General features: G+C 40.3%; 1 protein-coding gene across 1 annotated transcript; it reads left to right on the plus strand.

The window, feature by feature from the left end:
- Positions 1-4,039: 4,039 nt before the first annotated feature.
- LOC108250313 lies at positions 4,040-15,607 on the plus strand. The gene is made up of 4 exons (XM_017440135.3): positions 4,040-4,099; positions 9,475-9,523; positions 9,762-11,297; positions 13,897-15,607. Exons 2-4 carry the CDS (start codon positions 9,513-9,515, stop codon positions 15,503-15,505), a joined length of 3,156 nt encoding a protein of 1,051 aa, XP_017295624.1. The 5' UTR covers positions 4,040-4,099; positions 9,475-9,512; the 3' UTR covers positions 15,506-15,607.

Raw genomic sequence — 15,607 nt, forward strand, 5'->3', positions numbered from 1 at the left:
GTTGTGTGTGTCTGAATGTTATCTGGACAGCAGGTTAAATTACACCTGCAGCTGATAGTAAAGATATCATTTCCAGGTTGGACCATGTGAAGTAAGAACCAGGTGGTTACATGACAGTAATTAATCCACAGATTAACAAGAGACAACAAATAAACTCAATCAAAGAACAGATAAACTGAACTATGTGGTTATTGAGTTCGGTAATAATCTGCTAACAATAAATCTGAGGAGAAGCTGAAGAACTTGGAGGTTGTCCTCTTCCAGGGTTAACACAAGAATCCTAGAGTTGAATTTATTACCTTTTAGTACTTCTACAATATTTTTACTACAAACACAAAATCAAGCAGCAGCCTTTTTGCGGGAGCGGTGTATTCACAGCACCGACCCATGGAAGATGATGGCCCATCTCTCAACAAAGACAAAACTTGATCCCACTTACTTGAAGGTGCAACTGTGACTTTGTGTTAATTAAGACCTCACACACATAAATATTCCAAAAGCATTTCCAGAAGACTTAGGAAACTTTTTTTAAAGAATATAAACAAAATTCAATGACATTCAAATTTCCCAACAGAATATTGACAACATAATAAATCCTCAAACAAAATAATCAGCAGGAATAACATCAAGCAACTAAAGTAAAGTAAATAAAAAGTAACATTTGACCACTAATATTATGACTATAATTGAAATATAGACGGTCACAGAATATGACGGCTCTTATCATATATTGTGACCATACTATAACTTGTAGTAAAATATTAAATACTTGAGCAAAACAGTTACTTTATTAAGAACTGTTAAAAACATGTGCGAGTAGTTCTTTGTAAGTATTTATATATTTTTAAATAATTTTAAAAAACAACAATTGTTTTGTATTTTTTAATTGATCATATTTGTTTGTACAAATTTGAGTAACTGTTATGATGCCAGTTGTAAAATGTTAGTTTTTATTTTTTTAGAAGAAGCCAAGAGTCAGCAGAAACTAAAGTTTACATTCTTGGCGTAACACGCTCTTCTCTGAGGCCAAGTTATGGTTTAAAAACGCAACAGCGCCTCCTACAGTCACAATATACGGTTGTCACAGAATGTGGTGTAACAGCTGTTACATACTTGTGCTTGTAGCTGAGCTTGAGGCTGCAGTTGCATCGATCTGTGTAGAAACGAAATAATGAAATGGGGATCTGCTCCCCTCGTTGGTGAATCCGCTACTGGTGAATGGTGGATGCTCGGTGTGATTTGTTCACTGTAACACTGTTCCAGGTCAAATTTATATTTTTTTCTGCACACTTTAAAAAATGCCTCTCGATCATTCCCCATGACCGGTTTAAACCAGTTTTTGAATGTTGGGTCATCGAGCCAACAGAAAATTATTTATGAACAGTGATGGAAACAGGCTTCATATTTCCACATCCCACTTGTCTAACTCGCTGATTGGACCACAGATTGAGACATTATGACCTGATTAAACTGTTGGACTGACTGGACCCGTGAAGACAGGTCGGACACAGTGATCAACCTGCAGAGCTACTCTGAGGCCAGAAGATGGGGCTCTTACAGATTTCAGGTGTGATATGACCACAGTTGTATCAGACAGATGTTCACTGAGCTCCATCATGCAATAAAGCTGTCAGAGAGAAGCTCTTCTGTCAGCTCAGCATCATCACAAGTAGATGAATGTACCGATGTGGATAAACCTGCTAAAAGAAAAGACTGTGCAGCTACAACAGGGTTCATCCTGTCAGCAGTGACTAAAGTCTTTTGCAGGTGAGAATAATTTACCTGAGCATGCTTCCAGTGAAACACACCAGAGAGCCAGAGGCTAAAGGTGTTTGTGCAGCAGCATCAGTACATTCATCTGCAGCTAACGGTGACAAAATGGCAGCAAGCGAAGCCTCGTATGGGTACCACGCTGTCAAACATGGAACCAGCTACAACAGCACAGACTGTCTGCTCAAACTAAACTGAGTTGTTTCATGGCTCCAGTACTGTAAAGGAAATGCACCTGGGAAGAACAAAAGCTGAGATGATAACAGTGAATGTTTTAAGACCAAAGACTGTTCAAGATTTGTTTTAAATCGTCTGTTTCCACCTGGAGGTGAGCAGCTGGATTTCTGAGCTGCCACTGAGAGAAAACAACAACAAGGTTAAAGAGGTGAGGCTGAGATGGTTTGGACATGTCCAGAGGAGGGACAGTGGATATTCGAGACCCCTGAAGGAAACAGAAGCAGGAAGAAAGCAAAACCTTCGTGTCTTAAAGAGCTGCAGCTTCAGAAAACTGTGGAACTTCTTGTAAATCTGATTGTGTCCTGATCTGTCCTCTGCTGTTTCTGTTGATGCTCAGCTGATCTTTGTTCTTTGACATTCAAACACAGTTTACCTGTTAAATCAACTCTTTGCACAATCATGCTTCACTGACTGGAGAGGTCGGACATCTTAGACCGTTTTATTTCATTCTGAGTCCATCAGCTTTACACAAGTTCTTCCATTTAATGCAAACAATCCTTGCATCCAATTCTTTACAGGAGGAACATGAGGCAGGAAAACAGAAAATGTTCACATTTAAATGAAATACGATGAAAAGTTTGGATACTTCTGAGTGAAATTGTTTAAATATTAATATAAAATACAAATAAACATGTAGTGTAAAGAGAAACTGAAACTAGTCTAACCTGCTCCCTCCTTGTTTACTTCTATGTTCACAGTATGAAGAGAAGATTGTAATCAAATAATAATCAAATAAATCGAGAGGAATTAGAGCTTTTTAAAACTTCTGCTGTTATCTGATGACAGAAACATTGTTTTGCATCATCCACCAGAGCAGGCAGCAGTGGTTTTTACTTTGTTATAATTTTAAAACCTAATGTGTCTCTATTATATTTGGGATTTACATTTGACCATTGAGGAATCACCACCTAGCTTTTCCTCAGGATTTTAAAGCACTTTTAAGGACATTAGTGGATGTCTTTTAGCCGGTAACTATGGAAAAGTGTGTTGTCATCATGACAACAACAACAACAACAGGAGGTGTATCTGAGGTAAAAGAGGCGGTGCTCTTCTTAAACGGAGGAGAAGAGGACATTGTGTTGTGTTACCTACAGTATGGATGTCTAACGTAAGATCTCTGAGCAACAAAACAGATGAGACTGATCTGTTACTGCGGTCTAAGAAAGTCTTGTGAAGGAGTTCTGCAGTCTTCTTGTGTGAAACATGGCTTCATGATGAAGTTGATAAAACAATAGTGGAGCTACAGGGTTATCAACTGATCTGATCAGATTGACTAGAGGGGGAGGGCTATTTTTACATCCACATTATCTGGTGTAATGATGTAAAAATACTGTTTAAAGTCAGTAGAATCAGTTATAGTGGAACATAGACCATTCTATTCAAGAAGGGTGTTGGAACAGGAAGGGGCTGTCCCCAAACTGTTCTCACAAAGTTGGGAGCATGAAATAGTCCAAAATGTCTTGGTTTGCTGAAGCATAAAGAGTTCCTTTCACTGGAACTAAGAACTCCTGAAAAACAACCCATCCTCTGAGCCCACTCTGTGGTTTTACATGGCCAATCACTTCATGGCTGTTGCTGTCCTTCCCAGTCTCTTCCACTTTGCTATAAAACCACTAACAGCTGACTGTGAAATATTTAGTAGAGGTGAAATTTATTTCACACTTGGACTTACACAGGTGGCATCCTGTCATGGTACCACGCTGGAATCCAACGAGCTCCTGAGAGCGATCCATTCTGTCACATATGGTTGTAGAAGCAGTCTGAATGCCTAGGTGCTTGATTTTATACATCTGTTGCCATTGAAGTTATTGGAACACCTGGATTCAGTGATTTGGATGTGTGAGTGAATACTTTTGGTAATATAGTGTGTGTCTCTTCCTTTCTGTTAAATGACTCCAACATGAAAAAAGGAGGGAGGAGGCTTCTGGAGAGAGTTTCTGTGAAATCATGTGACCACAGTGAGTTTCTGTGAAATCATGTGACCACAGTGTTCCTCCCATCAGCTGATAAAGTATAAAACCTCTAAAGTCTGCCTTCATTCGACTCTCTGCCTCCTCAGCTCCACAAAGCTTCCTGACACCAACATCAGAAGGTAAGATCACTTCAAATGTCTGCAGCAGGAGAGGATTTAAAACAGAAGAAATATCTTTACTGATGAGTGAGGAATGATTAAAAGAACACAGATCTCCAGGAAAAGCCTCCAGATGATCACTTCTCATAAAACTAGATCTGGTTTTAGGTTTGTGAAATTTAACTTTCATTTAGGAACTTTTCTTCTAAATTAAATTGATTTATTGAGGATTAATTTGTATAAATTTACCACTTTAAATATTTGTATTATAAATGAATTTATTATTTTTACAGATTACAGGGTTTTAACCTGTTCTTAAGGACAGAAACATGGAACAGATCTCGAAAACACTAAAACTTTATGAATCTGGAGGTAAAAACTTTTCTAAAGGTGATAACATCTTAGACATCCAAACTATTAGATAAACAGCAAACATCTGCTGTGGAGTCAACAAAAACATTTAAATGAAATACAGCTGGAATAAATTTAATATAAATGAGCTGATTGGTTTAATTTTGGAGCCTCAGAGCAGATCAGGACTCCTCATAAATGAGACGATCAAAGACTTTTTAATTAAAACATGTAAAAACTGCTTTAAAATAATTTAAACAAAAAGAAATTAGATAGTGAACAATCACCCCAGTGTGTTTTAATACAAGTCTTCTAAACTTTTTCATATTTCCTATGTGGATAAAAACAAACAAACAGCCCTCCTCCTAAACATGATGGGTCACTGAGGGATCGTCAACAAATTATTGAACTAATGACATCTGAAAAACAAAAAATAAATAACCTCCATGTCAGGAAAACTTCTGACCAAGAGTTAATGTTGAATTGTTTCATTAGACTGATCAGTCCAATAAATGCAGTCAAACAAATCCCAGAGAATCTAGCTGCGGTCAATCATGATCACTAACAGGAAGTTAATAGGCCTTTTTCAAATTAAGACCTTCTACAACCTTCAGCACTACTTCGTACCAGATTCAGGTGACTGGATGGATATATTTGAATTATATTATTAATGTCAATAAATTAAAACCTCTTTTTTGTTGAATAATTCCACCCAGGAAAAAGAACAGTTTAAATAAATTTTTAAAAGAAATAAAATTATTAATCTGACCTTCATGCTTCATAAATTTTCTTCATGCTTTTAGAATTGTGCCGCTAAAGGTGGCTGCTTGTTGGAGTAGCTCTGTTGCACTCATTCCGAGATATTGCTTTTGAAAACCTTTATTTTTTTCTTGATGTGAATCACTTTTTTTGATGATTACTTCCTATGGTATCAGATGCTGTGCAGCTGGAAGGATTTTTACTGAAGCCTTTTTCCTTTGGGACATTTTGTTATGATGTGTAACCATAACAACAAGTGTTAAACAAGTGAAGGACCCTTTAAGTCCAGTCATGGCCAAAACCAAGCAGACCGCCCATAAATCTACCGCAGGTAAAGCTCCCAGGAAGAAGCTCACCACCAAAGCTGCCCGGCCACCGGCAGAGTGAAGAAGCCTCACTGCCACAGGCCCTGTACCGTGGCTCTCAGGGAGATCCACCACTACCAGAAGTCAACTGAGCTGCTCCTCTGGAAGCTGCCCTTCTAGCACCTGGTCCAGGAGATCGCCCAGGACTTCAAGACCGACCTGCGCTTCTAGAGCTCGGCCATCATGGCTCTGCAGAAGGCCGGGGAGGCTCACCTTGAGGAACATTAGGACAGACTGCTACAAGAGCTCCTTCCTGCCCACAGCCATCAGCATTTATAAGAACTCTTTAACAAAACCAGGATAATGAGCTACAACAACATTTAATTTTCCTTTGGGATTAATAAATTATTTTTAAATTGAATTTGAATTCATGTCCAGGATGATTTCTGACTGCAGCTGCAGGATGCTTTTTGTAAATTTCAGATTAAATTCTGGCTTTAAAAGCTTCTTTGACACCCAAAGAACTGAAACTTTCTGTTCCTTTTCTCACTTTGTCATTGGTGGTTTTATGTCTCACCGTCTGTAAAATTATGAAGACAAACATCTGCGCCAGCACACACTTCCTGTCTGTCTGATAACAACATGTCTGAAGGTTCCACCACAGCATCTCAGTCAGGCTGAGGCTCTGGACTCTGTGCATTCTGGGTAAACATCTGTCCTTTGGTCTGGTTCTGCTCCAGAAGTCTTCTGGTTCCTTCAGATGAACCTGAGTCGAGCTGCCATGTTGTTTTTAGAGAGAAGAGGCTTTAACCTTTGACCTGCTAACTGAGGCCTGTAGAGTCTGAAATGGAGCTCATTTCTCTGAGCACTGCACGGTCTGCCCTTCAGGGTGAATCTGCCTTAAATGTTTCCTCTTGTGAATAATCTTTCTTTCTGTAGAACGATGGACTCCAAATGACCTTTGACCCTTCACAGATTGATGGACAGCAGCAGCTGCTTCTCGGAGGTCATTGCTGATGTCTTTCTATCTTGGCGTTGTGTTAACACACACCTGGAGCTCCAGAGCAGCAGAACCTCTAAACAAACAGGAAAATTATCAAAAAGTTTTATCTCTAAATGAGCTTTTTGAATTAGAGCAGTTTCCCATTCATATCAATCCAACAGTTTTTATTGGTTTGGAAAAATGCTGTGACACCCTGAAATCTGAAGTTTTTTGTTTGTCTTGGTTCTGTGTCTTTAGCGGTTTAAAGTCACTCCATCTATGAATCCTGCAGTAAAACTTCAGACACACCTCAGTGTTCATAGAATCACATTTCTTCCATCTCTTGAAGCAACGTGGTTCAACATTAGATAATTGTTGGTAATCAGTGTTAGATTCTGTGGGAAAACTGTAATAAGACAGTAAAAGAAATGAGAAAAATGCTACAATTCCTGCTGTTATCTGACACTAACAGGACATTTCTGATGTATCTTAATGTAAACTTATTCTGTTAGAGTTAATAATCTGAGATCCAAACCAGGTGCTTGTGTGACGAGTCTGCAGGTAAAATGTGGGCGGCTCTGCAGTAAATCAGCTGCTAAACAGGAGATGCAGGAATGACAACATTTTTATTTTGGCTGGTTTCATTTTCTATTATCTCATCATTGTTCAGTGAGATTATTATGAGACAAAGGAAGGAGGGGAGAGTTTCTGGGAAGTCATGTGACCACAGGTTTCATCCTTTTCTTGATTAAAAAGCAAACCTTTAAGCTCAGCTTCCTGTCTGTACCCTGACATCTCAGCATCCCAGAGCTGCATGAAACCAGCATCAGAAGGTCTGATGCTCCACCTTACAGGCCTAACAGGAGACTCAGGCCCTGTCCACACTGGAACAATATTTGTGAAACTAAAAAAGGATTTTATCATTTCAGCCTTGCATTGACACAGAAACAGTGTTTTACACAAAATTTTTTAAACAGGGTTCCAGAGTGAGAAAATCTTAAAATGCCCCCCCTTGTATTTTCCTCGTGGACAATACAGTTGCCCATAGTTGTCTTTTGGATTTCATGTCTTGTCACTTTTCACCTCCCCAGTACTTTTCCAGTCACATCTGCCACGCCCATCTCCACTTGTCCGTAATCATTATCACTCACCTGTGCCCATTCACCTAATCATCCTCAGTCTTTAAAAACCGGTCACTTTTTATCACTCCTCACTGGGTCATTCCTCTTATTCATGCCATGCTCGTTGTCTTCCTCTCGTTCCATGCCTTGCTTTTGCTTTGCCTTGCCTTTTAGATTTTGTGTTTATTGTTCTTTGCTGCCACGTCAGCCTTTTGTCTTTGTTAGTGTTTTACTTTAATAAATTAGTTTTCCTTTTTGAAAAAAATGAGTGTTCTGGGTTCGCCTCTGTCTCCCCTCCTTATGACACAAAGTGGCTCAATAATATTTAGATCTGGTGACTGTGCAGGCCATGGGAGATGTTCTATTTCACTTTCATTGTTCATCAAACCAATCTTTCACCAGTCTTGCTGTGTGTATTGGTGCATTGTCATCCTGACACACGGCACCGCCTTCAGGATACAATGTTTGAACCATTGGATGCACATGGTCCTCCAGAATGGTTCGGGAGTCCTTGGCAGTGACGCGCTCATCTAGCACAAGTATTGGGCCAAGGGAATTCCATGATATGGCAGCCCAAACCATCACTGATCCGACCCCATGCTTCACTCTGGGCATGTGACAGTCTGGGTGGTATGCTTCTTTGGGGCTTCTCCACACCGTAACTCTCCCGGATGTGGGGAAATCAGTAAAGGTGGACTCATCAGAGAACAATACATGTTTCACATTGTCCACAGTCCAAGATTTGCGCTCCTTGTACCACTGAATCCGACGTTTGGCATTGGCACGAGTGACCAAAGGTTTGGCTATAATCAGCCCGGCCGTGTATATTGATCCTGTGGAGCTCCCGACAGACAGTTCTGGTGGAAACAGGAGAGTTGAGGTGCACATTTAATTCTGCCGTGATTTGGACAGCCGCGGTTTTATGTCTTTTGGATACAATCCGGGTTAGCACCCGAATATCCCTTTCAGACAGCTTCATCTTGCGTCCATAGTTAATCCTGTTGGATGTGGTTCGTCCTTCTTGGTGGTAAGATGACATTACCCTGGACACCGTGGCTCTTGATACATCATAAAGACTTGCTGTCTTGGTCACAGATGGGCCAGCAAGACGTGCACCAACAATTTGTCCTCTTTTGAGCTCTGGTATGTCACCCATAATGTGTGCATTGCAATAAGATAAGATGAGATCCAGAAAAAAGCAGTGGTGATAGATGTAGCAGTCCCAAGAGACTGTAGCATCAGGAAGGAGCTCAAGAAGGTGGAGAAACACCAAAGGCTGAAAAAAGAAAACAGAGAAGCTGTGGAGAGTCAAGGCCTCAGTGGTACCAATGGTTATCGGAGCACTCGGTGCTGTGACCCCCAAACTGGAAGAATGGCTCCAACAGATCCCAGGAACACCGGCAACCCCCCCGACGCTATCAGAGACCCTGGCCGCCCCCACAACCCTGGTCCCCGCCAAACCAGCTAAGGCACCAGGGCAGGAGCAAAGGGGGGACTGCACCATCTAAGCCCAGGCCAGGCCCTCCCCCATGGTTTTTGCATGCACTTGTGTTTAAAGAATTTAGCCCGATATGTTTAGAACACTGTGAGGATATGCTAATGAGCTATTTGGATTACTGACAGTCTTCTTCTGATCATATTTGACCCCCTGACCCCCCCTCCCCTCACACAGCACTGATATGCTTACATATGGACAAAGCACTGTATGTGTGAATGGGCAAATGAAAAACTTTAAAGCTCTGTGCTGAACCTGGAGAGGTTATAAAGGCACCATATGTGTAAATCATTAACTGTTTGTTTCAGGATTAACATCATTGCAGAATCATTATTTATGAAAGTCCCTTGTAATTGAGAAATGTGTTCTGCTGTTTCATACAGAAACCATCTCATCTCAGATTTCTGCTTCAGCCACCACTATGGCAGCACAGTGAGTATAAGTTTATTCACGTCAGGCTTTTACTTCAGTTAATTGAAGTTTGTACTCGACCCATGGTTCTTGTGTTTACTGAGTCTAAGCCTCTCTGGGTTCTCACATCTCAGCCACTGAAACTTTATGAGGTCATTTCTCCAGAACCCCGTCCTTTAAATGCTGATGGATTTACTGAACCTATGAGTCCATGTCATACATAAATAACCCTATAATGTGCATTTTCTTGGTTTCACAGGAATAAAAACACATCAAATTTTGAAGACATCATATCAAAAAGCTCTCAGATCAGTTCAGGACCTCCTGCTGTCTATAAGCGGAGAATAGAGAAAGAAAAGTTTCGATCTCTGAGCAGAGTGATTGTTGGTGAGAAAGATGAGTACAAGGGAAATAAAACCATCTTACTTGTTGGTGAAACAGGAGCAGGAAAATCTACTTTAATCAACGCTCTGTTCAACCACACCGTGGGAGTGGAGTTTAAGGATGAAGTCTGGTTTCAGGTTGTGGAGGAGGAGGAAGGTCAGACCTCAGATGTGATCGTGTACCAGATATTTGAATCTGAAGATGAAACTCTGCCCTACTCTCTGACCATCATCGACACTCCTGGATTTGGAGACATCAGAGGGATGGAGCATGATGTCAAGACCAACCAACAATTATTAGAGTTGTTTCAATCAGAGGAAGGAGTTCATGAGCTCCATGCAGTGGGTCTGGTGATGAAGGAGAGTGAGAATCAACCGAGTGACCGTCTGAAGTATATCTTTGACTCACTGATGTCTCTGTTTGGTAAAAACCTGGAGAAAAACATTGTTGCTCTGATCACACACTCCAATGGAAGACCACCTAAAAATGTTCTTCAGGCTCTTGAATCTTCAAACATTAAATGTGCCAAAAATGAGAAGAATCAGCCCGTTCACTTCCTGTTTGATAACTGTCAGGATGAAGACCGAACAGAAGAAACAGAAACATTTATAGAAAATGGCTGGAGAGTAACACAAAGAGGAATGAAACAGTTCATAGCCCATCTAGATAAATCTTCTCCTCTGCAGCTGGAGGCCATGTTGGAAGAACAGAGAGAACCAATCAGACTGACGGCCTGCATCCAAAACCTGAAGGACAGAATCAGGTTCACCGAATTAAAACAGAGAGATATAAACGAGGCTAAAGAAGCTCTGTGTAAATATGAATCGCAGATAAAAAAAGATCAGAAGTTCATTATAGATATTCTTGAGGTCTACAAAGAAGTAGAGGGTATAGCAAATCCGATGTGCAAACTGGGTTTTGAAGAAGCTGTCTGCTGTACTATCTGTCAGGAGAACTGTCACTATCCTGGATGCACAAAGGCCTTAACACCACAACAGTGTGAGGTCATGAGGGAAGGAAAGTGTACTTCATGTACCAGGAAGTGTCCTGCATCTGATCATGTGAAGAAAAACTGGAAATTTGTACTTAAGACAAAAAATGTTCAGACAAACGGAAACTATATAAAACAAAAATACAAACAGAATCAGACAAGAAAAATGAATCTTTCCCAAACTCTTGAAAACCAAGTGAAACAACTGACAGCAGAGAAGTCCCAGTTGGTGGATTTTGTCTACAAACATTTTATCAAACTGGAACAGATCACTCAGAATGAAGATTCGGTGTCTGCTTATGTCCACTTGGACTTCCTGATGAAGAAGATGAAGGACAAAAAAGACCTGGGAAAATTACAGGTGCTAAAAGAGATTTACAGCCAAATGAATGAGGGAACTAGAGCAGCACTCCAGCACAGGTATGTAGATACAGATGTTTACTCAAATTTATTTATTTGTACTGTCAAAAGGTCTATTGCACAAGCACATAGAGATACACAATCAGTTTTATTACTTCCTACCCCTCCAACCTCCTATATCTGTGCTAGAAGTTAAAACATATGAACCAACCAAAACCAATTCAGACCCAGCCTCAGCAAAACTTTTTGGTTGTTATTTTGCCTCAACAAAAGTCTACGACACAGAAACCACACAAGGAATTTTACTGCTGCCATCTTTTTGTCATGTATAAATAATAAGGTCCAATTGGAAGACCTAACTTGTTGATTTTAAAACATACTGGCACCCATAAAGGCTGATTTAAAAGTACAATAAGCATGTCTACAGACAGGCACGGCCAATCCATAAGGTCAGGTCAGGCACAGCCCCAGCAAAAATAAAATTTTAAAAATCCTTTGCCCCACACAGTAGTTTCTCCTAATAAAAAATGTAAATTATTAAATTACTTAGCCTGATGTGTATTGTTCTTTTTCAAATCTTGCTCGGTATCTCTAATGGGAAGTGCCTTCAGGCGTGACTAATCATGGAAGCTCTATTACCACCACCATATATACCACTGACAGACCAATACACAGGGGTGCCATACCCGCTTTATAAGCACCCCTGACCAACACTTGGCATTCTTGCTTTCTTCCACGTGAAGATCAGAATAGCTCCTCAGATAGCCTGGATTACTCATTTAACTGTTTGTCAACTCAGCTGTCAAGGTTAGTCCTGAACGTGGGTTTTTCAGGTTTTTGAACCTGTCGAACTTAATTTAACAAAGATTTTTTTTAAAGTGGTGGGGTCTTTGCTGTGGTGGACTTCCTTTTTAATATTTGGACCATCTTTGCTGCCACTAGCTGTCAAGGCTGTGTGCTAGCTGGTTAACTGTGTGGTAGCTAACAAGCAGTATCTCCCCTGAGATACTGCTGGGTACCTCAGGGGAAGATGGGTGGCAGCAAGACTAAGGATGTTGAATGCCATCCTTGTCCAGCCTTCTGCAAACTCACCAGGTCAAGGAAGGATCCCCATCCTCTCTGCATCATACGCATGGGTGTGAAGCACACACAAGAGGTGCTGACTGACTCTGGCTCATGTAACCAATCCCACACTATGGCACTGCAGAATTTGAAAAGATGCTTGTGGGTTTCTGCGACACCAAAATCCGATCCATGTCTTTCCAAGGCAGGGGTGAAACCTGGTGGTAAGTCTGGTGGTGATACAGGGTGTGCTTGGAGGATATAGTGGAATTAGAGAAGCCCATTTAGGAATTTCCCCCGCTGTTTGGCCTGCTTCTTGATTCTGAAGATGAGGACGGCCGCAGAAAGGAGGATGAGATGGACAAGAATTTAAATCTCTTTGAGGGATGAAAGGGGACGACAACAAGGATGCCAATCTCCCTCCTGCCCAGTTGTTACAACTGGGTAGCTCCAGCTTACCAGTCCCAGTGATTACAGACAGCAGCAGTGGGGAGCAATGAGAGGTGTATGTGTAACACATGAAGGTCATTAATTGCCTTAGGTATGAAAAGCCACAAGGGTACAAAATTTGTCTGATCTGAAACACCCTCTGGTGTCTAACAAATGCTGGTAAATAACAAGCTTAATAATAAGCTCCATGTATAAACAACACCCCAGTACTCAGCTAGCTGAGATTTGCTTGCTTAACATTCTTATTTTTCAATTTTCAAATTGGAAATTATTATAAAGTTCTGTATTACCTTTTATTTGGCAACAAATATATGTAAAATGAAACAAACATTTTCCTTTTGATTTGAATGATGTTTTTAACTGAGTTTTTTTTCTTAGACACAAAAAAAGAAACATTTTAATTTGGGAGTTTGACAAATTGTTTACAGTACAAATTAGATAAATAAGACAGCAGAATATAACTTAATTTTTTTTTATATAATGAAGCCACCATTTCATAAATCCTTGTTGAACATGACCTGCTACTTTACAGCCTCTCCACTACTAAGGGTTTGGTTTTCTGTCTTTCCTTAACAGAGTATTATTGTCTGTTTAAAAACAAACAAAACAACCTTAGTACCAAAACTGTGACCCTAAAACCAAGATACATATTGATAAACCCTTACTAGATAGCCCATGAAATTACTTATTTTACATAACAAAAAAACAAGACATGTTTGAAAATGCTAGATGTTCATGATAGTTGATTGTTGGCTCAGTGCAAGGACTGACAGAGACAGACTCTACAACTCTCAATAATTTCAGTCCAATGAAGTTTCAATCGTAGAGCAGCATACAACACTTCATCTCACATTTCATAATAAAAACAGAACTTTACATTATTACAGAAAAACAAATTTCTCCATGAGCAGCATTTGGTAACAGTGGGAAGAACAATCTCTTCTTTAAAATGGGAGAAACATGAGAAAAGCAAACTCTGATGAGATATTTCCTATCTCAACCTATTGAAAAGACTCACATAAGGAAAAATAAGGGTTTGCTTTCATGTCAACTTTTATGTAGAATAGACCCAAAGTTCTTCAATAATTATCTGTGTGCAAATATACACTTTTTAATTTTTTGAGTAAAGTTTGTACTTCTTTTGCAGGATGGAAAGTATCTCAGCAAAACATGACGATTTAATCTCAGAAAGTTTTGAGATCAGTCCAGGACCTCCTGCTGTCTACCAGCTGAGAACAAAGGAAAAGATGTTTGGAACTCTGAGCAGAGTGACTGTTGGAGAGAAAGATGAGACCAAGATCAATAAAACCATCTTACTTGTTGGTGAAACAGGAACAGGAAAATCTACTCTGATCAATGCTCTGTTTAACCACACCATGGGGGTGAAGTTTGAGGATGAAGTCTGGTTTCAGGTTGTGATGGAAAAGGAGAGAAGTCAGACAGAAAGTCAGACCTCAGATGTGATCGTGTACCACATCTTTGGGTTTGAAGGTCAAACTCTGCCCTACTCTCTGACCATCATCGACACTCCTGGATTTGGAAGCACCAGAGGCTCTCAGGAAGATGTTCTCGTCAGTCAAAGATTGTTTGACTTGTTCCGATCAGAGGAAGGAGTTCATGAGATCCATGCAGTGGGTCTGGTGATGAAGGCCAGTATGAATCGAGTGAATGAACGACTGAAGTACATCTTTGATTCAGTGATGTCTCTGTTTGGAAAAGACCTGGAGAAGAACATTGTAGCTCTGATCACACATTCAAATGGAAATCCACCAATAAATGTTCTTCAGGCTCTTGAAGCTGCAGGAATTCAATGTGCCAAAGATGAGAAGAATCAGCCAGTTTACTTCTTGTTTGATAACCAACAGAAGACACAGAGAGGCTCAACAGAAATAAATAAGATTGGTTCAAAATATTCCTGGGACTTTTCAAATGAACACATGGGTTGTTTGACAGATTTCTTGGAAAACTCCAACTCTCAGCCACTGATAACAACTGTGGAAGTTCTGAAGAAACGCATCAGACTGAAAGCTTGCACCCAAAACCTGCAGGAGAGAATCAAACTGATCGAACTGAAACAGACAGAAATCAAACAGATTCAAGAAGCTCTGAGTAAACATGAGGAAGAGATGAAGAAGAGCGAGAAGCTCACTGTAGAAGTTGATGAGGTTTACAAAGACACAGAGGATATTAAAGGTGGGATGTGGGGGCTGGTGTTCTTTGAAGCAGCTGTCACCTGTCCTATCTGTGAGGAGAACTGTCACTATCCTGGATGTACGATGGCCTGGAAACCTTCACACTGTGAGGTTATGAAGCGAGGTCGCTGCACTGTTTGTACCAAGAAGTGTCCTGCATCAGATCACGTGAAAGAAAACTGGAAATATGTGACAAAGACAAGAAAAGTTCAGAAGACCATGGAAGATGTGAAGCAGAAATATGAAAAGAGTAGAGCAGAACATGAGAACAAGTCGAGTCTTCTGGAAAACCTTGAATTGGAAGCCAAACAGCTGACAACAGAGAAGTCCCAGCTGCTGGATGAGGCCTACCAACATGTGATCAGACTGGAGCAGATCGCCCTGAAGGTGAATTCACTTTCTACTTCTGCCCATTTGAACTTCCTGATTGAGAAGATGAAGGAGAACGGGGACACAGAGAAGGTCCAAATACTGGAGGTGTTGAAGAGCAGAATGGATAAAGGGAATGAAATGGAAAGCAGCATGTCAGCCCTACAGAAAGCTGTGAAAAGGTTAAGAAAATAAAAAACTGACTGTTACTCCAATTACTAATCTGTGTCCAAAGTGGAACATTATCTGACAGCAAGAAACAACAAAAATCATTTCAACATTTTTGACAAAAACAAA

Source organism: Kryptolebias marmoratus, linkage group LG14 (genome assembly GCF_001649575.2).
Source record: "Kryptolebias marmoratus isolate JLee-2015 linkage group LG14, ASM164957v2, whole genome shotgun sequence".
NCBI classification, from domain to species: domain Eukaryota; kingdom Metazoa; phylum Chordata; class Actinopteri; order Cyprinodontiformes; family Rivulidae; genus Kryptolebias; species Kryptolebias marmoratus.

Bases quoted from the DNA above. Each gene is read 5' to 3' on its own strand.
- LOC108250313 (XM_017440135.3), top strand. The intron at 11,298-13,896 runs GTATGTAGATAC...CTTCTTTTGCAG, and splicing joins AGAGCAGCACTCCAGCACAG to GATGGAAAGTATCTCAGCAA.